The sequence below is a fragment of the Penicillium roqueforti genome (assembly GCF_015533775.1).
Source record: "Penicillium roqueforti strain LCP96 04111 chromosome Unknown scaffold_17, whole genome shotgun sequence".
Lineage (NCBI taxonomy): Eukaryota > Fungi > Ascomycota > Eurotiomycetes > Eurotiales > Aspergillaceae > Penicillium > Penicillium roqueforti.
The window spans coordinates 1-20,254 of NW_024067581.1; the positions used below are offsets into that span (position 1 = coordinate 1).

Here is a 20,254-nt window from a genome sequence, read left to right on the forward strand (position 1 = left end):
TGGTGGTCCCGGAGTTCTGCTGGTTGCGACCAGAGCTAGACTTGTTGCCGTAGCTGGAGGAGTCGTTGTCACCATAGCTGGAAGAGTCATTGTTGCTGCTGCCGTAGCTATCCTTCTTGGAGGACTGGTTGCCGCCGTAGCTGGACTGGTTGCCACCGTAGCTGGAGGAGTCATTGTTGCTGCTGCCGTAGCTATCCTGGTTGCGACCAGAGCTGGACTGGTTGCCACCGTAGCTGGAGGAGTCATTGTTGTTGCTACCGTAGCTGTCCTGGTCACGACCAGAGCCGGACTGGTTACCGCCGTAGCTGGAGGAGTTGTTGTCACCGTAGCCGGAGCTCTGGTTGCCACTGCCGTAGCTGTCGGAGTCGTTGCGGTAAGACATTTTGGTGGGTTGTTTAGGGGGGATTGGTTTGTGATTGGAGTGAAAGGAAGAAGATAGAGTGATGAGTTAAAGGGTTATGATGCTTATCCCACCAGCGGCGAGCGCTTTATTTATCTCCCACCAGGAAGCCGGCCAGAATCGAATAGAAGAGAATCGCCCCTCGTCCGTAAACCCCTCAATGACAACATGTGGACAAGCGAGGCGAGCAGGGGCCAATGAACATGGCACGGAGAAGCTAGTATATCCAAAGCTCACTAGTTTCGTGCTTATATGTTAGTGATTGCTCGAACCTTGGGAGCCACTTTTTCAGCTTAGGAGCCACATTTCAGCTTCTGTGGCCTAATCGGGACATGACCCCCTAGTTGACCCATAATTGAGCTCGATGTTGTGATATCATCCAATCTGCGAACAGAGAATCACGCCATGGAGAAAGCCATGCGGGACTCTCATTTGCCGGTCGAATGATGTAGCTCTTTTCCGGAGCCGGACTTAGCCGGAGAGGTCACTTCCCCTCATTACTTGGCTCGGTCATTGGATACTGTTATGCAGGTAAAGTCTAGACTCCTCGATCTGATTTGATGATAGGTGGGATGTGTATGTTCTTAAACACGTACGGGAAGTACAGAGTAGCCCTGGGAACCCTGGAAACCCTGAAGGGGCCCTCATTTCTTTTTTTGGGACAGGCAATATGATAATGTAGTGAGATAAGCCAATCATAATTGAAGATCTGGCATCTTCTGGACCCACCTAGGCAAGATCTACCTCGATCCGCGCTATTGATTTCCATGGTAACGTGATGCATTTATCTCCGAGGTCCGCCCGGAATCTTGGTTTGGCTTTGCCAGTCCCACGGTTCAGATAATGCACATCCCTCGGTGTGGCTGTGCATGTGCAACCTACCCCTCCTCGACGCCACCAAGGTGGTCAGCCTCGATTTGACTGCGACGTACTCCTCCGTACAACATATCGAGGACAAGAATTACCCCTATTCACGGGTGGTTTTTTGGGTGGTTTTTGGGGTAGTTTTTGTGATGATTTTTGTAATTGGACTGACTACACGCGACACGTGTCAAAAAGGTATAGGTATACTGTACGGAGTAGACAAGTCTGATTTTATCTATCCTATCTGCGTAGTCTCTGTCTGGGTATTCATTCACTCATTCCTCCCCAAGTATCATTATTACTCTCATCCAATTATTGGTTTAGTTGGAGATCTTGTCGCTGACGTGCTTGCTGTATGGTAAAATCGAATGTTAGCAGATATCCAGAGCAAGCAATTTGGAGTGTCACATACCCAGTGGCCTTCTCGTAGGCCGAGCGGGCACCATCGGTTATCTTCTCCTGCGTGTTGCGGTCGACGTTGTAGCCAGACTTCTTGACACCTGCACCGAAGGCTGAGGCAAAGCATTGTCAGCGCAAATTCGTTTTACACCAAGAACGATAAACCACTCACCCTTGTCAACGTAGTCGTCGCTCTGCTGGTTGTTGTTGCTGCTGTTGTTGCTGCTAGACTCGTGGTTGCCGCCGGAGCTGGAAACAGCCTTCTTGATGAAATCCATGATGATGATATGTGTAGATTATTTGGATATTTAACAGAGATAGATATGAGTAAAAAAGTAGACAAGAAGAAAGAGAGTTGTATTTGTATCTGGTCACAGTAGGGCTGCCCCTCTTCTGCCAAGTTTACTTGAGTGGCGATTCGTCGTCATTACTCCGGTGTCTTACCGCCCCCATGCCTTTCCAGGTATGCAGTCTGGGTCAGGGTGGGATGGTAAGACGGCTAATTGCGCATTGCGGATCGGTGGGCTAGGCTCGAGCATAAGGAACCCTAATAGGCCATGATCTTCAAGTAGTAAAAGTAATAATTGAGACTTATTTTCAAATACAAGTTGTTATATACATCTTTGAATGAAAGGTAACTCCAAAAAAATGCCATCCAAATCAAACAAATCTTAAACACCGAAACAGGCCTTATTGGCAGACCGGATGGCTTCCTTCTCACCCTCGCTCATTGCGTCGGTGATCTCCCAAGGGGTGTTGCCTAAGCCCATAGCACGCTGACCCTCTGGGCTCAGCGCCGACCAATCCATAGCACCCTTGAATCCCGACTCACCGGGCCCACCAGCACCGGGGAAATCCCACGGAGGCGAATAGTTCAGCGCAGCCTGGCGCTGCTTAAGAAGGTATTTCACATTCATGTCGCACAGCGGGGTAGCGGGAATGTACATAACACTAGAGTCCTGGGTACCACGGTGCTCCTTGTCCACGGAATGAAGAGAATCGCAGTGCCACGCAACAAAATCACCAGGCGCAACCTCCGGTACTGAAACCATAGTCGACTCGAGATCGAGATGCGGGTGTGTAACCGGGTTGTACTCCTGGCAAGCGCCAGGCACGGAGCCAGGGAATGTAGCATCCAAGGCCGGTTTTGAGGTTTCGACGTCGAAGAACGGACGCAGGATAGTGTATGCTGTGCTGTGGTTGATCATGGGGCAGACGTGCAACGAGCCCTCGCCAGGCTTGGTGTCCGACATAGATAGCCAGGCCTGGAAGAACCGCAACATGGAGCATGCACCGGCGCCATTGTATAGGTCCATGTTGGCGCTCAGACGGTGTCGCGCATCCCATGCGTCGTATTGTTCCCAGTTACCTTCGAGGATCTTGGTGTAGACTCGAGAGTACTCGGGGTCTTCCCAGCGCTCGAGGGACCCACCGTCAATGTGCGGACCGAGGGTGAATTTTGAGTCGCCTGGATCGCGGATGCGTAGACGATCTGCGTAGGTGAGCGGATTGGTGGTTGAGATCTTGCTGTTAGGGTCGGATGAATGCCACAGCTGCTGCATGAAGCGCTGGGTGTTGAGCATGTTGCTGTGACCGCGGGCTTCGGCCTGTGATGGAGTCCAGTACAGCTCGTAGACAGCTGGGGAGTCAGCCGGGAAGGCCTTGACTCGTTCTTTGTTGGCGGCCACATAGTCGCGAATGCGCTGCTTATACTCTAGGGCTTGGTCCCGGGGGACTACATTGCGGACGACCGCACTGCCTCGGTGGCGGATTTCTTTTAATGCAGCCTCAGACACATTTCCAGAGATCACATCAGAGTAATCAATTGAGGGAATGATCTGGTATTTGAAAGTCAGTCTTTTGCTCGGTGTTGCGGGTTACATGTGCACGTACGTCGCTGCCCTTTGCCTTGATCTTTTGCACTTCTTCATCCAAGCTAGGGAGCAAGCGCTCCCAACTCTTTGTAATTGCATCTTTGTTTTTCTCGAAGATTTGCGCTTTCAGATCTTGAAACCGTGCGGGGAGAGGTTCTGGCTTGTAGTCGGGCCTTAAGCTGGGGAAAACGGATGAGATATCACCGGCGGCCTTGGTTGTCTGGGTCGAGGTAGAGGCCGCTCGGACAGCGGATCTTGAGATAAACTTTGATAGAGACATGGCTGGAGTGAATTCAAGCTGTGTATTCCAACTTTGCGGGGATCTACCCCAGTGCTTTATATGTTTTTCGTGGGGAACACAACATACATTGGTCGAGGCGGAATCATTCCATATACAGTAATCGAGCCGCCGCCGGAAAGAGATGGGCCGCGAAATTACTACATTAGGAGATCGACCCGCATCCGGTCCGTACCTGCAGGCGCTTACCATAGGTACAGCTTCTGTTCATGACATCAGCCTACAAATCATTATTTATGAGGCTAAGGATGTCAATAATGGAGATAAGTTCTTTCGAAGCTTTTGGCGGTTCGGAGAGATCATTCGGGAATATGCCAAGCCGGGTTTCGGGATAGAACATCTGCATTCGGCCGAAGTACTACGGAGTATACAATACAATAGGAATGGAACACTACCTGCCATACCACGGCATTAACTGTGGACTTCAGTTGAATTGAACCTGCGTTATCTTGCTTGAAGGATAGGATCAAGTGAATGTTATATGTGCTGCAGAGCAGTTCTACGTATGTCTATATATCTCGTAGTGATCCCGAGGGCAATTCTCCGAGGGCAATCCACCTGGTCCACGGTTTATATAACCCAAGAACCAAATGAAGGCATGCCGAGTTCTCTCTATTGTAATGTCTCACTGGCTGATCCAAACTACAGTATCTAGCACATATTCGCATCAAACAATATACATAAGTGCTTTCATGAATAGAGCATAATATCAAGAAGAGGGGAACTGCTGTCAGATGGCCTGATACGTACCCAAGGAGACCGGAGAATTAGATTGGATTGGGCCTCATCCAGCCGGCCTCGTACGATGTACATAGGTACAAGGATCGCGGCCACGTTGGCCTCAATCCTTCCTCTCGTCCGACCGGTTAGATTCTAGTATTCTACCCCGCGAGGGGCAGAAAATGGGCACGGAATATGTATGCCGCGCAAGGTCCACGATGTCCACTCTATGTATAAAAGAGGGCTGAATCCCCTGCTAGAAACCGTATAACTCAACCCGCCAACCGTTAATACTTAAACATGTCTATCTCTGTGCAAGGAAAGACCGCCATCGTAACTGGAGCTGGCTCCGGTATGTCTCCTGCATACTGCAATATCAAACGGAAGCTTACACGTAGTCAGGTATCAACCTCTGCTTTGCCAGATTGCTAGTTGAAAATGGCTGCAATGTCCTAATTGCAGACCTAGCCTTGCGTCCCGAAGCGCAAGTGTTCGTCGATGAGCACAAGACCGATTCCCCGCGAGTGGTCTTCCAAGAGACCAATGTGGTTGACTGGGCTCAGCTCGAGCGGATGTTCGAGGTTGCCGAGAAGGAGTTCGGCGAGATTGATATTGTTTGCCCGGGCGCGGGAGTCTACGAGCCGGTAAGACCAAAAAAACCCCCAACAAATCTACAAGTCTAACTAGAACAATAGCTCTGGAGCAACTTCTGGCGCCCACCTGGCGCGGGCGACAGCAAGGACTCGCCCACTGGCGGGCGATACGCTATAATCGATATCAACCTCACCCACCCGATCCGCACGACCCAGTTGGCAATTGCTCATTTCTTGAACAACTGTACCAGCGGTCGCCCGAAGCATATCCTTCATATCTCCAGTATTGCAGCCCAGAATGCTAATCTCGCCAACCCGGTTTACTGCGCCACGAAACACGCCATTAGCGGCTTTGTGCGTTCGCTCGCCAATCTCGACAAGAAGTTTGGTATCCGAGTCACGGCCGTGGCTCCCGGTGTTATCAAGACTCCGCTCTGGACTGAACACCCGGAGAAGATGAAGTTGATTGATGGTAGCGATGAGTGGGTGACGCCCGAGGAAGTGGCCGAGGTGATGTTGGCGCTTTTGCAGCAGGATGAGGTCAGCGAGACTATCGGCGACCGGTCGGGTAATGGGCAGCAGTTTAAGGTGGAGGGAGGTACGATTCTGGAGGTATCAAAGACTGTGCGCGCAGTCGCTCAATTCAATGACCCTGGTCCTGGCAATCGCCCTGGAAACACGGCGTCGGATCATCACGAGGTCGAGGAGGAGACTTATAAGATCCTGGAGCAGAAAGGATGGGGACTGTGAATGTTATAGTCAGTTAGTATCAAATACAACTCCGACAATTGTATAAATACCTCGAAGTGCTTGAAATGGAGTTGATGTTGTAGCAAAGTACCAAGGGCGGGTCATGTGTCGACCCGATAAGCTTTGGAAAGTCAAGGTTGGGCTCTCAAGTGGCCACGGATCTTTCTCTCCTTAAATTCCTCCGCCTTTTCCATTCTCCAGGGCTTTTCTCTTCATTGCAAAACTACTACTAATCTCTCTCTTTTGGTTTTGCCTCGGCCCCGCTGGTAGCGGCCGTTAATTATGTTTTGCACGCCAATCGACCGATAACACCATTTCCGCAACAGATAACCAATATCAAAATGGAGGAGGCCGCGCTCGGGGTTGGTCCATCCGGGGGACATCAGAATATGCTGCGCAGGTAGGCCGGAGCCCAATATCTTGATGTTGATGGTGGCTAATTTGGATTCCATTAGACGTGCAGCCCGTGCAAGACCTGGAGATGTCGTGGGGGAGGCCAGTTGGGCCAGCAGTGTGATCAACCTGGTTAATACCAGTAAGTGCGAGGAAGCGCACCATACAAGAGTGCTCCGAATTCTGATACAATTTCTCCTGCAGTCATCGGTGCCGGTGTGCTGGCGATGCCCCTAGCCATCTCCCGTATGGGAATCGTCCTCGGCGTCTGCGTCATTCTGTGGTCTGCGGTCACCGCAGGATTCGGCCTCTACCTGCAATCACTATGCGCGCAATACCTAGACCGTGGAAGCGCCTCATTTTTTGCTCTATCGCAAATAACATACCCCAATGCGGCTGTGGTCTTTGACTGTGCGATTGCGATCAAATGTTTCGGAGTCGGCGTGAGCTATCTCATCATCATTGGAGATCTTATGCCGGGAGTGATACAGGGCTTTGTCGGTAGCGAGCCTGGATACGATTTTCTGGTGGACCGCCACTTCTGGGTTACATTTTTCATGTGCGTAGCCTCGTGCATTTTGTCTAAACGAGGGGAAGTGCTGACCATTTGACTTTAGGCTGATCGTGATTCCTATTTCCTACCTGCGCCGTTTGGATTCTTTGAAATATACGAGTATCGCGGCCTTGGTGTCCATGGCCTATTTGGTTGTCTTGGTTGTGTATAAGTTTGTTCAAGGAGACACGATGAAAGATCGGGGCCCGATTCGCGTGGGCCATTGGGAGGGCGCAGTTCCGACTCTCAGCAGTCTGCCAGTTATTGTCTTTGCATTTACTTGCCATCAAAATGTACTTTCCCAAGTCGTGACTCGTCGGTTCTTTCTAACAAGCATTTTAGATGTTCTCCATCCTCAACGAAATCGGCAATAACAGCCATTTCCGCACAACCGCCGTTGTTATTGCCAGCGCCGGTAGTGCAGCTGCAACCTACATCCTCGTTGCCATCACCGGGTACTTATCCTTTGGCAACAGCGTAGGCGGGAATATCGTCGGCATGTACCCACCGGGCGTGTACGCAACGATCGGCCGCGCCGCAATCGTCATGCTAGTAGTCTTCTCTTACCCACTACAATGCCACCCATGCCGCGCCTCAGTCGATGCCGTCCTAAAATGGCGTCCCCGAGCACAAGTCGCTGGCGCAGAGAGCTCTCCAAACCGACACCCACTTCTAGGCCCGCGCGGAAACCGCACGCCAGAGCCAATGAGCGACCTTCGCTTCTCCATTATCACAACCACCATCTTGATTCTGAGCTACCTAGTCGCCATGACCGTGTCCTCCCTTGAATCCGTGCTGGCATATGTCGGGAGCACTGGCAGCACGAGCATCAGCTTCATTCTTCCGGGCTTGTTTTACTACAAGATCTCATCGCCCGACTCGCCTACCCACCAGGGCTTAATGAAAGAGGACGATGAGGCGGAGGATGATCTCTCAGGAGATGACGACGGCGACGACGGCGAGGGTTCCCTCGCTCGCCCATTGACAGAGAGTGGCCTTTTGCACCGTGGCACCCGCCACTGGCGCAAGGCGCTGCTTCGCCGACTCAGCCTGGCATTGGCTCTCTACGGCCTCGTCGTTATGGTGGTGTGTCTGGTTACGAACACCTTCTTCAAAATCTCACATTAATAGGCCGCGTCCTTTATGTATGAAGTCTCTTTCCCCTTCTTGTTGGCCGGAGCCCGTCTTTTTAACATCTTTCAACCCGCCGTGTATCTCAGGAACTTCTCCCTTGGGCTTTTCTCGCCTGTTCATCAGTCTCATTTCTCTTTCCATATTCTTCTCCGTTTGCGCATTGCTCTCTATGTTCGCTGCTGTGTCTATTCTGTTGTTGGTATTGCTCTTTGCATGTTTAAGTTTTATTTGATTTGGGTTGTCCATGCTAGGCGTTTGGATGATTGTGTGTATTTGGCTCGATTTCTTAATCTATACTGTTGGCTGCATTATTACGCGGGTATGCAATGGCTAATTGCTTTGGTAAGGAAAAAAGAGGGAAGATAGGATTCAAGGCAAACTTACAGCGAACAGAGTTATAAGAATTCAAAATGTGAATGAAGAGAAGTGTACAAAGTGATTAAAAGACCCGATGTAAAGCATAAAACCCTCATTCGAAACTAATTCCGAGAAGCACCAAAACGCAAGCTTATTTGTCAAGTTTGTTTGCTATCGGACCAGAGCCTGCTACAAGTATGCATGTATCTCTCAACCCTCAAGACATTTCAATGCGCAATTAGTTGTTGTTGTTAGCACCGTTCAGAATCCGCAGAATGGACATGAACAAGTTAAGCACGTCGAGATAAAGCGAGATCGAAGCAGCGATCTCCTCCTCAACGTGATAGTGCCGCATAACCAACTGCGTATCGACGAGAATATAGCCCGAGAAGACGAGAGCGCCAAGAACACCATAGATGATCTCCATCGTGCTGTTGAATGGGATAAACATAGCCACGAACCCGAACAGGACCATGAACCACAACGCGCCAAACAGGTATGGCATCCAGTCGGTGAAATCGTACTTAGTCTGGCATGCAAAGAGCGTCAAGGCGACGAAGATTCCTAGTGTTAGTGCGAGCGCTTGCACCACTACTTTCGCATCGTAGAAAGATGTCGCCACGCTGATTGAGTACGCTTCAAGGACGGTGAAGCCTGATAGGAAAAGAAGGTTGGTCGGGTAGGACTTTCGTTTCCAGAATGTTGCGAGCATGAATCCCAGAGCACCGAAAACTGAGATTATCATCAGCCAGAAGTTGGACTGGATCCAGGTGCGGTAGGAGTCGTTAAAGAAGGAGATTGAGCTGAGGATCGTTGTAAGGAGGAGTTGGGCCGTTCTGAGCGAGGAGTGTTAGTATATTAGAGCCCACGCACTTGAGTCTGCGTTTGTGAATCGTGTTGCACTTACAGAATCGAGTACACTTTGCGCACGAATTGCATTCGGATGTCAATCGTTCCTTCGGCGACGGTACCTCCGAACTATGCGATTTTATCAGTTTCTGTCTTTCTAGCCGGGCTCAAGACCCCTAAAAGGCATGGTAAATGCATACCTTGAAATCATCCGGCAGATTGTCATCCTCACCACGAGGCGTTGACTCCGCTGGAGCCGCTGTGGCCTCGTAGGAGGGAGGGGCTCGGGAGTAAGACGGGTCATCCAAGGAGTCCCGCTGAGGAGCAGGCTCGTATCTGGTGTTTGCAGCCATGATGGTATAGAGTTATGTTTGGTCTCGCGGCGCTGGTGTTGAACGTTGAAATGGATCGCCGACAAAGAGGAAGATGAGCTGAAGCCTGGAGGTGGAGCCCATATGATGTGACGAGTCACGTGTGATAAGCCACATGTGGGGCGCGCTTGCTTATGTTATACATACACTTTGCTCGGGTGGCGCCCACATGGGTAGGTGGACCGGGGACAGCATTCTATATACTTTTCACTGTATTCTATTTTTTTGCGGGTTAATATTTCGATGATATAAGCACAGGAAAGACTTCGAATCATATAAAGTTCTAAAACGCTTTCAATATTTGAGCTTTTATAATGCACTCGTGTCAGATGAAGCAGCAGAACAGACTGCCATCGACTTCCAGACCCACCGATCTATGAAGAATTTGAGTTATCCGCACAGGACCACGCAGCTGAACCACCGTTCGCCTTGTAGCTGTCCATGATGCTGACGACAGACCCATATGTACCAGCGACCATCATGAAACTGCCGATGACGATAACAAAGACACTCCAGGAAACCATGAACATCCACCTCGGGGATCGGTCGACCTTCCCCTTACCCCAATTATCGTACAGCCACATGCAGCCCATGGGTTGGAAACACATGAATGTGCCGAGCAAAGCACCGATAAGCGAGACGAGACTGTCAAAGACGGGAATGGCACTTGCGATGACGTAGGAAATAAGACCGACTGCTGCGGTGCAGCCGATCCACGAGCCCCAGTGCACCATGCTGTTTGAGGTGAGGTGTTTGGAGCCTCTGAGGGCGCGGACGAAGACGAATTTCGCGGGCAACTGTCAGTGATGTGTTAGGTTGACTGGATCGCATAGATAAAGAGACCTAGAGAGGAAGTGCTTACATGAACGAACAGCATCACAGTAACCAGAAGACCTGGAATGGCAAAGCCATAGCTGACCTTCTTCATCGTATCGCCGGCGGAGCCAAGAGCAGGCGAGGCAACATAAGAGCCGCAGTAGTAGTAGACTACAACGCCGATGGTAACGTAGACAGCCGTCACGCTGCTTTGGCAGATGATCAACGAGCGAGTATAGTATTTGGGGTCGCGCATTTCCGATACAATAGAGAAGAATGCCGGTGTGCCAGCGTAGGCGAAGATAATCGAGCTCACGGCACTGATGGCTTCACTGAATTTGGGACTGGCAACGATCTTGTAGTCAGATACCCAGATCCCCTCTTGTGGGGCTGAGGCCGGGCGGTCCTGAACGCCGACAGCGATGGTGACGATGAAGACTATAGTACGAATCGGTTAGGGCTATGTTATATCCCGTGACATCTAGGGAAACCTTACTTGCGGCCAATATGCAAGTCAGTCCAATCCACGCTAACCAACTGATTTTTCCGAGAGTTCGGATACTGGCGAAGATAATTCCTGCGACGGCTGCAACAGCAACATAGACAGCCGTGCATGTGGCATGACTCGAGACGGAGTTGAGAGCGATTGACAGACCGAGCATTCCTGAACCGGCGACGAAAATCCAGTCTAGAGAGGCAAGTTAGAAGCGAATCTATAATCGTGGTCATTGCATAGACCTACATAGGCAGAACACAAAGCCGAAAACCTCACGACCGATCACACCGAACATCAAGTAACCTGCATCGTCGATACCGTAGACTGAGCGATGGTTGAGCTTAAACACGCCGACCATGTAGTCGGACCACGTTGTAATAACAGCAACGACGATCAGGCAGATAACGCCTGGGACGAGGCCTAATGTATCAAAGGTGCTTGGGATGGAGAGGACACCGAGGCCGATCTGGCTCTTCATCATGAGGATCACCGTTCCTGCCCATCCTACCTAAAGAGGCGTTAGTTTGACCCAATTGGACATTCCATAGAAAAGAAAAGGAAGAAAAGAGGAAAAGAAGGAACATACATTTCGGTAGTTGGGTCCGGATTCGGTGATCTCTCCAAACACATCATCGTGGTTGTTGATATGACTATTCTGGATTTCACGGCTCTGAGATGGATCAAGACCTTCAAGGTCTTTTTCGTTTTTGATATCCATCATATTGAAGAATGGGAAATGGGAATGTAAGGCGGATACAAAAACTGGGTCTCGAAGTATGCGGGATGTCGCGCTTATAACTACACCGGATGTCTGACCGATGGGCCACTACGGCCACCCAGAGAGACAGATAAGGGCTAATCACTTGGATTCAACGAAAGTAAATGGTGAGGCGTCTGTAATACCCATTGTGGGTACTCGGTACGGAGTATATTGGCTCACTTTACAACATAATTCTACGCTAGCCCGGTTTCAGAACTATAACCCCGTAGATCCACCAGAAGCTGGGCAATGATAAATTGTTCTCGAGCATTTTGAACGCCTTTGAACGTATGACTAGTCCGTGGAGACTATGTGGAGTACAAGTAGGTACCTAGGTCAAGATGGTTGGACACTTTACAAGGTTCTCCATAACTACCCCATGGGGAGACGCGGAGAAGTTCATAGTTGTGCAACCTTAACTAAACAACGTTACGCCTAAAGCGCCCAGAGCGCCCAGAGCGCCTCTCCGGATACCTCGGCAAGATGCGTAAAATAAGAGAACACCTATGTATTTATGCTAGTACATGGACGATCTTCATCAATGTTATCAGGCACGTTATCTATAGAACAACAAAGTTTAACTTACATTTCCCTTATGTACATTTATATAGATAACTGCTAACCTGCTATTATCAAACCCCCCAGATAAGCTGAACATCCAAGCTTTGCCACGGCAGTACCGACGTCAGCCTCTTACCACATCGTGAGGGGTTTAAAAGGGGGGGAAAGCTAAAAAGAAGGGGCGTAGGTGGCTTTTCCCTTCGCCAAGCAGCTAATCACCGGTTGCTTGGCCGCTGATGAGGCATTTGCTTCCGAGATCGGCAACCGTACCCGGTCATTGCTAAAGTGTACGTAGGTTCTTTGTATGTTGTACTCCGTACGGACTACGGAGTAGATATCATGGCTTTCCTATTATGACTCATATCTCTCTTTTCTAGCATTGATTAGACGAACAATGCATATTTGGCCCTTTTGGTCCGGTACTCGAGAGTGCGATAGTGCGATCGTCGGTGTCCGGAACAGATAGGAAGGTACACATGGGCCAACTGCAATTGTGCTGCGAATATCAAGGGAATGGATCAGGCGGTACATGCGCCCTGTTAGAATATTTTACGTACAGAGTACTCAGACAAAGCCTGGGCGCTCTAACTAGGACGTCATTTTTCGCTTAAATTAACATATGGAGTAGTTGAAACCTCGAGCAACGGGTAGACAGGATCCTAACGTCAGTTTGTTCAGTATGATCCACTCCTATCATTTCTGTCGCATTCTTTAACCCTTGTTAGTTCTCGCGTGATTTTCCCTCGGAAACCTATGATCTAGAAGAGTCCGTGAATGTAGGATCTATGATGTAGGATCTACAACATGCATGGAGTTGCCTTCCAGAAAGCCCTAACATAGGTGTCCTACACTAAGACAAACAAAGTAAGATCGATCCTATAGATAAGACATTATCAATGACAAAAAATATATCGTTGAATCCTGGAGCCTGGTCGATCAGGTCGATAGGCAAACTATGAGGTCCACTGGCTTGATCTTGCTCCTTTGTCTCGCTCGTTCGCAGCAACGCTCAATCCGTGCTTATTTCCGCCTCTCACTCCTCACATATTCAGATATCGAATCGATGTGCTTTCATACGACATAGAATACCAATCACGATCGTCGCTTCACTGCCCTAACATCCCATTGACATGCCATATTGGTGGCAGTGCTGGCATGAGTGTTTTAGGCAAGGGATATACAGTAATGAACAAGCCGGCAGATATACACCGCTAGGTCAATTTCAATGTTCTGAAGACAAGGAGCTCGCCACACAGGATCTAGACACACCCGAGGCTGACCAATGCGAGACATTTGGGTTCGCGCAGGAGCTAGCTCGGGACCGCCTGCTTTAGAGACATCGCCAGATTGGGACCTTCAGAGTCCAGAACTCTCGGGCGAAAGACCCATGCAGACAAGCGCAGTCTCCCTCACGCAATATCCGTGCCCGCCTTCCTTCTTCTATCTGATAGAATCCGAGAGGACAATGCGACTGTATTGGCTGCGCTGACGGAAGGAGAAGAGGAAGGAAGGAGCAAAAAAGCCACTCGGCAGGCCTGGCGAACAAACACGGCAGGAGCACGTACCAGACGGATACCATTCCGAGCAAACTACTATCTCGACGTGACTCGGGCCAGGTACCCGTACCCGTAGGCGTATCTTGTAATATGTGTGTTTGTCGCGAAGAGAAGAGCTGACCCGAATCCCAATATTAATATTTATGCATAGCAAGATAAGAAGTATATGCAAAGTTACTGGAGATATCTATAATTTCACATCACATCCATCAAGCGGGTGACGGCCCCGACAGAGAATACCCCCCTGCTCATCAGCACCGATAGGCAACTGGCGCAGCCTAGCTGAAACCTATTCAATAATCCGACCCATCGTGTCTCTGCGCTCTGAATCCGGTCTCGATTCCGAATCCTCGTCTGTGCTCAGATCCGCCTCGTCGTCTTCGTCCGTGCTATCGTCTCCGCCGTCTGCCATATCCGGTCCTACACTTGCGCTGGACATGTAATTTGGTAGACGTCTTCGCTCGAAATCCTGCGCGTGGGCTGAGGCTACAATCGAGCCGACCCGGCTGATGCCAACCGAGGGGCGGCGGTTGCGGGCCCGCAAGCTGGACCCGGACGGGGTGCCGTTTTCGACATCGCCGGGCGCCATGAAAGGTGTTGAGGCGTGCTGCTGTTCTTCGAGTTGGACATCTTCTGCTGAGCCGTCGAGGGGTGCTGCGGCTCGTGAGGGGACATCGTAGGGGAGAGGGACATCACGGGAGGCGCGGAAGAGGAGGACATTGGTGCAGTGTTCGTTTTCGACACGGAAGATGGACCAAATGCCACGGCGACAGACCTCCGAGAAGGCGACCATAAAGCTAAGCAGGGCGGACTGCTGTATATTTTTGATGAATATTGCGTAGAAGATCCAGTTGAAACGGATCACCACATCGAGCACCATTGCGGCATAGTATACCCATACGCGACGGAAGGCGAGGACTTCACGGAGCATTGGGTTCTTTGCGTATGGGTTACCCAAACTCCAATCCATGATTAGATCCCACACTGAGGTGTAGACGGCGTTTAGGAGGGCGAAGGTGATAAACGAGGCTTGGAACCTCGTTTGAAGGTCGATGCGGTACATGCTGAGAGTGGCATAGTAGAGGACACCGAATAAATACTTGCCCAAGTTCAGGAGATGGGGGAACGCGTTCTTCGTGTCCAGATATCGGCGAATACATTGGAAAGCTCGCCAGACAGAGGGGAGGCATTGGAAAAAGCCCAGGAGCCGAGAGTGGGAGGAGTTGCACTTGGGAGGGTAGTCCCAGTACGAGGCATATAGACAGAAGAAGAGCTCGATGTTCCCCATAGCATATGTCTGAGAACAGTACATGTCACCGAGGAAGAAATCACGGAACTCGACTGGGTAGATTCCGGCAAGCAAAAGGCGCCACTAGATAGGTTAGATATGCTAATCGACAGTAATATGATGCTGTATGAACTCACATTGGAAAATGCGAACCATTTGCGACTCCTGTGGTAAAGAACACGGGCCGGCAAGAAAATAATGATCACAGTCAAGCCAATAAGGACGACAGGCCAATAGACATACATGTGGTTGTACCATGAGAAGTTGAGCCACATGAATAGGCCCATCAAGAAAAGGAAGAAAGAAGGGATCTGTACTTGTCAGGATGAATGATCAGAGCTATTACCGCGAAATAAGACATACCTCTAGCAACTGACGCCACTCTAAGGTGTTTCTGGTATCGTATTCGAAGACAAATGCATGATTGATCTTCGACTTTGTCCAAATCATACAATCCAAGCAGAAGAGCAAGAAATGGAAGACGATCAGGAAATACCCTCCATATATCTGCTCGATTGGTCAATGGAGTCACACAAAAGACGAAAGAGCGAAGAACCAACCTGGAGGAGATAACTGGTCCGAACTTGTTCAGCGACGTTAGGCGAGCGGAGATTTGACTTAGAATCAACCAAGGCCTTGATGGCAAACAGAGTTCCACCCATCAACAATAGACCGGAGCGGAAAGTATTCGGTGAGTAATCACCAGATTTGTTGATTGTGTGACGGAGTTTGGAGACGGCGATTTTGCGATTACCGCCCTCAAAGTAACGGGCATACAAGTCTTCGACCGCTGTCATCAAACTCTCAATCACCTCACTCTGTACGAAGGACGCTTTGTTGACCTTTTCAGACATGTACCGGAGCGGTGGACGGGCGTGGACCGCTTTGTCGTATTTCTTGTTAATCTTCCGGAAAGCCGTTCGATTCAAATAAGCATATCCCTTGAGGAGCTCCACTCCGCGGTAGAACTCCTGCAACGCATGCTTGAGCTTACGCTTAGCGGAGCGATAGGGCACTTCTTGACTTTGCGGATCCTGCCGCCGCATGAAGTCCCTCCGGTTGGCGATGAACTCCCGATCTTGGGGTTGCATGCCGGGAGTCGCCATCTCCGCCAGTGCTTCCGAGTTCTTGCCGAAACGGTTCTTTCCCACCAACGAACCCTTGATTCGAGCATTCGTGATTTTCGCGAACCCATTTGGTCGTTGATGTGTCTCCGAGTCATCGGATTTGATTCTCTTAGAAGCCAGGACCTCTTGGATTCGCTGGTCTCGCATAATATGTAACTGCTGGCGAAGGACCCGCAGTTTCTCGGTGGCCTCTTGTTCTTTCGTCACATAAAACGAATCGATTTTGTGCAATTCGCTATCCAAGAACTCGAAGAATTCGTCCCGACGTTTATCAAGCTCTGATGTAGCGCTAGGGTCTACCTCTGCCGTAAACACGCGCCGCAGCAGCTGTGATGTCCGGTTGCCCGAGGCCACCTTCGTCAAGGCGTCACCACTCGAATAGCTCGTCCGTGGATCCAATTGGGGCCTCTTGGCCGGCAATGGTTCTGATAAAGGGCGAGAGGGTGAGCCGTTCAGCATGCCACGTCGATCCATGACCGGCGAAGGTGTCCGGAGATTCCCAAGTCTATCTGCAGTATCCTCATGTGGCGGATAGTCTTCACCCGGGTCAAGTGCCGGGTCCGGAAGTTCAAATGAGGCTACATCCGAGCCTGCGGTATGGTGCTGTTGTGGCGGCGTTGCGAGTATGCTTCCATAACTACCAACGTTCTCAGAGAACCGCGATCCTGGCGTGCGAAGCGGTTGTCGCTCAGTTTTGGGCACCGGCGTGGAGCGCGCTGATGGCGGCTTGGCACCACTTCGTCGTGGCGTCGATGGGCCATTGTATTCTCCTGCATCGAGATGCTTATCGGTATTGGAGGGTGTGAGAGCAGATTGGACTGCGCCGCGACTTTGCGGGCTGGAAGTGGGCGGTCGATAGGACGGGACGCGGGGACTGCGATTTGCCTTCTGTAGGGCCCGGGTGATGGCCTTGACTTTCTTCTTGCCAGTCTAGACAGTACATTCAGGTAAGTACAGCTGTGACACAATGTGGCAATGATGACGAACCTTGTAGTCGAGATACTTTGCCCGCCATTCAGGAACGAGTTCCTGTTCCAGCTCTCTGCGGATTTGGTCAGCCACTGGAATGTCGCACACTGTCACGGGGGAATACAAACTTGGCAAATTTCATCCTGACCAACAATCCACCGTCATTGCATATGGTTTCGAAACCTGGAGTGCCGGCGCCGATCCGAACATCAAATCTCACACAAGTGCGAGGGTTCCAAAGCTGGAGCAAGAGTAAACGAAAGCCTCGCCACTCCTGAGTCGAGATAGGGGAAGACGGATAGTATTGGAAAGAGGACCTCGAGGAAAAACAAGTATGTTGTAGAAATTCCAACGACGCTATACTCAGATCCGAAGATTCTCCCCAGAAAATCTGCAACGCCGCAAACTCTACGGAGTATCGCAGCTGAACCTATACTTTTGGCACGTGTATGAGCTCATCCACGGGCGGCGCCTGAATTGTTAGGCCGCAAGCCCACACTTGGTCAGCCTTGTACGCTGATTGGCTGGGACGTGATCTCAGACCCACAAGGCCAGATTCCTGAAGTTTGGGGAATCCAAGACCTGGGAATATCCTCACTTCTTTCATACTCCAGGGCTTATGAAGTATTGACCCGTGCAATGATCTATCACTTCTTATGCAGAACGAATACGAAAATACCCCGAGACCGACGCAATTCATCGGCGATTGACCCAACGACTGTCTCCTATCTAAGATACGGCAGCATTGGAATGCGGCCGGAATGCCGTCGGCGTGTTCTCATGGTGATGACTGGCTTAAGAAAAGCCCCGGCATCCCTGTAAAAGCTTGGCGCATTTTCTCCGTCGGACCAGTGTCTTATTCGTAAGTAGACGTACGTAGCCCTACGTATGTCTATCGGAACTATGCCATGCAAGTTCATATCGTGCATACATATGATCTCGGGGTAAGGATATTGATATCGATTTTGGATTACATTGGATGCTTCGTTTCACCGCTCTTTGCGGATACGAGGTTGAAATATTCAAATTGTTCGATGGATCATATCTCTTTCTTACTACATACCACCAGAGGGGTGTTCATAAAACAAGTTTCATCATTCATGTATTGCTATCCTCGACACGACTGGCCTAGTAGTTGCGGTTGTCCTCACGGTAGTTGTCGCGGCCGTTGTCGCGGTAGTTGTCGCGGTTGTCACGGTTGTCGCGGCCGTTGTCGCGACCGTTGTCGTGCTGCTCGTAACGCTCCTCGTACATGTGCTCGACGTTCTTCTTGGCGTGGTGCTCGGCCTTCTCGCGGTCAAGCCAGTTCATGCCCTTGGTCTCGGCGAGCTTGTCGACCTCGCCGCCGACCAAGCCGGCGATGAGCTCCTTGGCCAATTTGTGGCTGGAAGGCTTGCCTGTTTTCAAATACAAGTCAGAAGATTGTCCATTAATCATTAGTTAGGGACGCAATGCGTGTCACGTACCCTCCTTGCGCTCGTGGTCCTCGTAGGCCTTCATGGCAGCAAAGGAAGCGGCACCGGCAACGAACTCGTGAGAGAACTTGCCCTCATGGTGCTGTTCGCCGTTGTACACCTGCTCATGTGCCCGCTCGGATTCATCTAGCCTGGCGTTAGCATGATTTTCGTTTCAATAGCCAATGGCGTGATGTTGGGATATTGCCGGCTATGCAGGTCGGGTCGGCCCTAGTGCATGCAAGCTGTAAGGTATGTGTCTAAGGGAATTCGAACTTACCCCAGCCGTAAGCCATTGTGTATATAGATAGATGAAAGTAGGGAATAGAGAAAAGTTTGTATAGTGATGAAGAAAAGAATACAACGTAGTGCGGGGCGATGAGGGGATCTTATACCCAGGCAAGAGAGGGACTACAGAATACTCCAGAAGGGCTACGTAGGTCTACGGGGTACGTTGTACTAAGATTCGGGTATAGCTTTCTCCCCTCTGTCTCAGCTGGAGTTGCCCCACCATCCAATCTACCAGAATAGTGGCTGAGCTGGTTCAACATGTATGGGATAGATATGTCCGAGGTGGAGCGAAGACACCCTTCCGCCACACAAATCAGACACAACTTTCAGGGTGTTGGCCCGTGGCTGAAGCTGGCAGATGCTTCCGAAGAACATCCTAGTGATTATTGTTGCGTATCTTCGGCGATGCAGGCAACTTCATTAGGACCGGTGGTGGAATCATCCCACCACCGCATCGCTAGTCTCTGACTTCATTGGAGGACCACTTGGACGGGACTTCCTGTCACAATTCCCGAATTACCGCCAGGGGTGTTTTAGCTTTTGCCGGATCCCAGCTGAACTGCTTTTTGGTCCCCGGGATCGATGTTTGGTCAAGGGTTGCCCTGAAAGACGCTACATGCATGCCCAGCGTTCAGTTCGCCCAACAACGGACAAGTAGCATGATGCACTGTGTATGCTGTACCAATGCTGCTTCCGCATGGCGCTTTCCAAAAACTTGGACATCCGGTACGGAGTACAACTTTCGACTCGCTCATTACGAGGACGTGTCCCACCAATGTCCAATAGCATGTCGATCTGATGGACCCGGATGGGTCGTCTCAGCCCTACTCCGCTATGAATTGACGAATAAAAAGATGAGACACAGGATACCAGATCCATTTCAGGTCATTTATACGGTATGCGTTACGCACATGTGCAGTTAGAAACCGATCAGCCTGGCTTGATCGAGCCAAGCCTCCCTTCTAAGGCTTGTCGTCGCCTTAAAATTCTCGGCAACACCAGCCACAAGCAAAGTGGCGGTGAACATGTAACTGGGTGCACTTGCAATGGCCTCCTACAACATACGGAATAATGAGCAGTGACTTTGTAGAAGTAGTCTTTGTATTGGTAAAGATATAATACGGGTGGGCTGACCTGAAACTAAGTATGTTGTACATAGTACTTACGTACGGAGTACTGGAACATCTGGCTCTAAGCCACACTCGGACTAAAATAGCATCACTACGACATGTGTCAGATCAATACACTACTTGATTAGTTACTCCGTTGAACACCACCACTTAACTATAGCCAACGTATGAAGATCCCTTTCCCTTGAAACAATTGAATGTTTCAATCTCTCGATCAGCAATCGCGAATACTATCACAGTAACAGTGAGAT

General features: G+C 50.3%; 9 protein-coding genes across 9 annotated transcripts; 2 read left to right on the plus strand and 7 right to left on the minus strand.

The window, feature by feature from the left end:
• Positions 1-107: 107 nt before the first annotated feature.
• On the minus strand, positions 108-382 carry LCP9604111_6366 (uncharacterized protein; the record flags this gene model as incomplete). Its single annotated transcript, XM_039074279.1, has 2 exons — positions 108-112; positions 157-382. The coding sequence occupies 2 exons, from the start codon at positions 380-382 to the stop codon at positions 108-110; spliced, it is 231 nt and encodes a 76-aa protein (XP_038927416.1).
• A 1,202-nt stretch (positions 383-1,584) lies between these two features.
• Positions 1,585-1,941, minus strand: LCP9604111_6367 (uncharacterized protein; the record flags this gene model as incomplete). The annotated part of the gene is made up of 3 exons (XM_039074280.1): positions 1,585-1,615; positions 1,677-1,776; positions 1,836-1,941. The coding sequence occupies 3 exons, from the start codon at positions 1,939-1,941 to the stop codon at positions 1,585-1,587; spliced, it is 237 nt and encodes a 78-aa protein (XP_038927417.1).
• A 393-nt stretch (positions 1,942-2,334) lies between these two features.
• On the minus strand, positions 2,335-3,817 carry LCP9604111_6368 (DUF1479 domain-containing protein; the record flags this gene model as incomplete). The annotated part of the gene is made up of 2 exons (XM_039074281.1): positions 2,335-3,501; positions 3,557-3,817. The coding sequence occupies 2 exons, from the start codon at positions 3,815-3,817 to the stop codon at positions 2,335-2,337; spliced, it is 1,428 nt and encodes a 475-aa protein (XP_038927418.1).
• Positions 3,818-4,855: 1,038 nt separating this feature from the next.
• On the plus strand, positions 4,856-5,898 carry LCP9604111_6369 (uncharacterized protein; the record flags this gene model as incomplete). Its single annotated transcript, XM_039074282.1, has 3 exons — positions 4,856-4,907; positions 4,958-5,199; positions 5,251-5,898. The coding sequence occupies 3 exons, from the start codon at positions 4,856-4,858 to the stop codon at positions 5,896-5,898; spliced, it is 942 nt and encodes a 313-aa protein (XP_038927419.1).
• Positions 5,899-6,239: 341 nt separating this feature from the next.
• Positions 6,240-7,972, plus strand: LCP9604111_6370 (uncharacterized protein; the record flags this gene model as incomplete). Its single annotated transcript, XM_039074284.1, has 5 exons — positions 6,240-6,298; positions 6,354-6,433; positions 6,496-6,850; positions 6,909-7,137; positions 7,187-7,972. The coding sequence occupies 5 exons, from the start codon at positions 6,240-6,242 to the stop codon at positions 7,970-7,972; spliced, it is 1,509 nt and encodes a 502-aa protein (XP_038927420.1).
• A 601-nt stretch (positions 7,973-8,573) lies between these two features.
• LCP9604111_6371 (Bax inhibitor-1 family protein) lies at positions 8,574-9,537 on the minus strand (the record flags this gene model as incomplete). Its single annotated transcript, XM_039074285.1, has 3 exons — positions 8,574-9,171; positions 9,243-9,313; positions 9,385-9,537. 3 exons carry the CDS (start codon positions 9,535-9,537, stop codon positions 8,574-8,576), a joined length of 822 nt encoding a protein of 273 aa, XP_038927421.1.
• A 392-nt stretch (positions 9,538-9,929) lies between these two features.
• Positions 9,930-11,588, minus strand: LCP9604111_6372 (uncharacterized protein; the record flags this gene model as incomplete). Its single annotated transcript, XM_039074286.1, has 5 exons — positions 9,930-10,352; positions 10,418-10,809; positions 10,868-11,059; positions 11,114-11,375; positions 11,454-11,588. 5 exons carry the CDS (start codon positions 11,586-11,588, stop codon positions 9,930-9,932), a joined length of 1,404 nt encoding a protein of 467 aa, XP_038927422.1.
• A 2,445-nt stretch (positions 11,589-14,033) lies between these two features.
• LCP9604111_6373 (SPX and EXS domain-containing protein) lies at positions 14,034-17,270 on the minus strand (the record flags this gene model as incomplete). The annotated part of the gene is made up of 6 exons (XM_039074287.1): positions 14,034-15,116; positions 15,170-15,343; positions 15,396-15,539; positions 15,593-17,089; positions 17,147-17,201; positions 17,257-17,270. The coding sequence occupies 6 exons, from the start codon at positions 17,268-17,270 to the stop codon at positions 14,034-14,036; spliced, it is 2,967 nt and encodes a 988-aa protein (XP_038927423.1).
• Positions 17,271-18,256: 986 nt separating this feature from the next.
• Positions 18,257-18,878, minus strand: LCP9604111_6374 (DUF3759 domain-containing protein; the record flags this gene model as incomplete). Its single annotated transcript, XM_039074288.1, has 3 exons — positions 18,257-18,525; positions 18,595-18,729; positions 18,863-18,878. 3 exons carry the CDS (start codon positions 18,876-18,878, stop codon positions 18,257-18,259), a joined length of 420 nt encoding a protein of 139 aa, XP_038927424.1.
• Between the last annotated feature and the right edge of the window lie 1,376 nt (positions 18,879-20,254).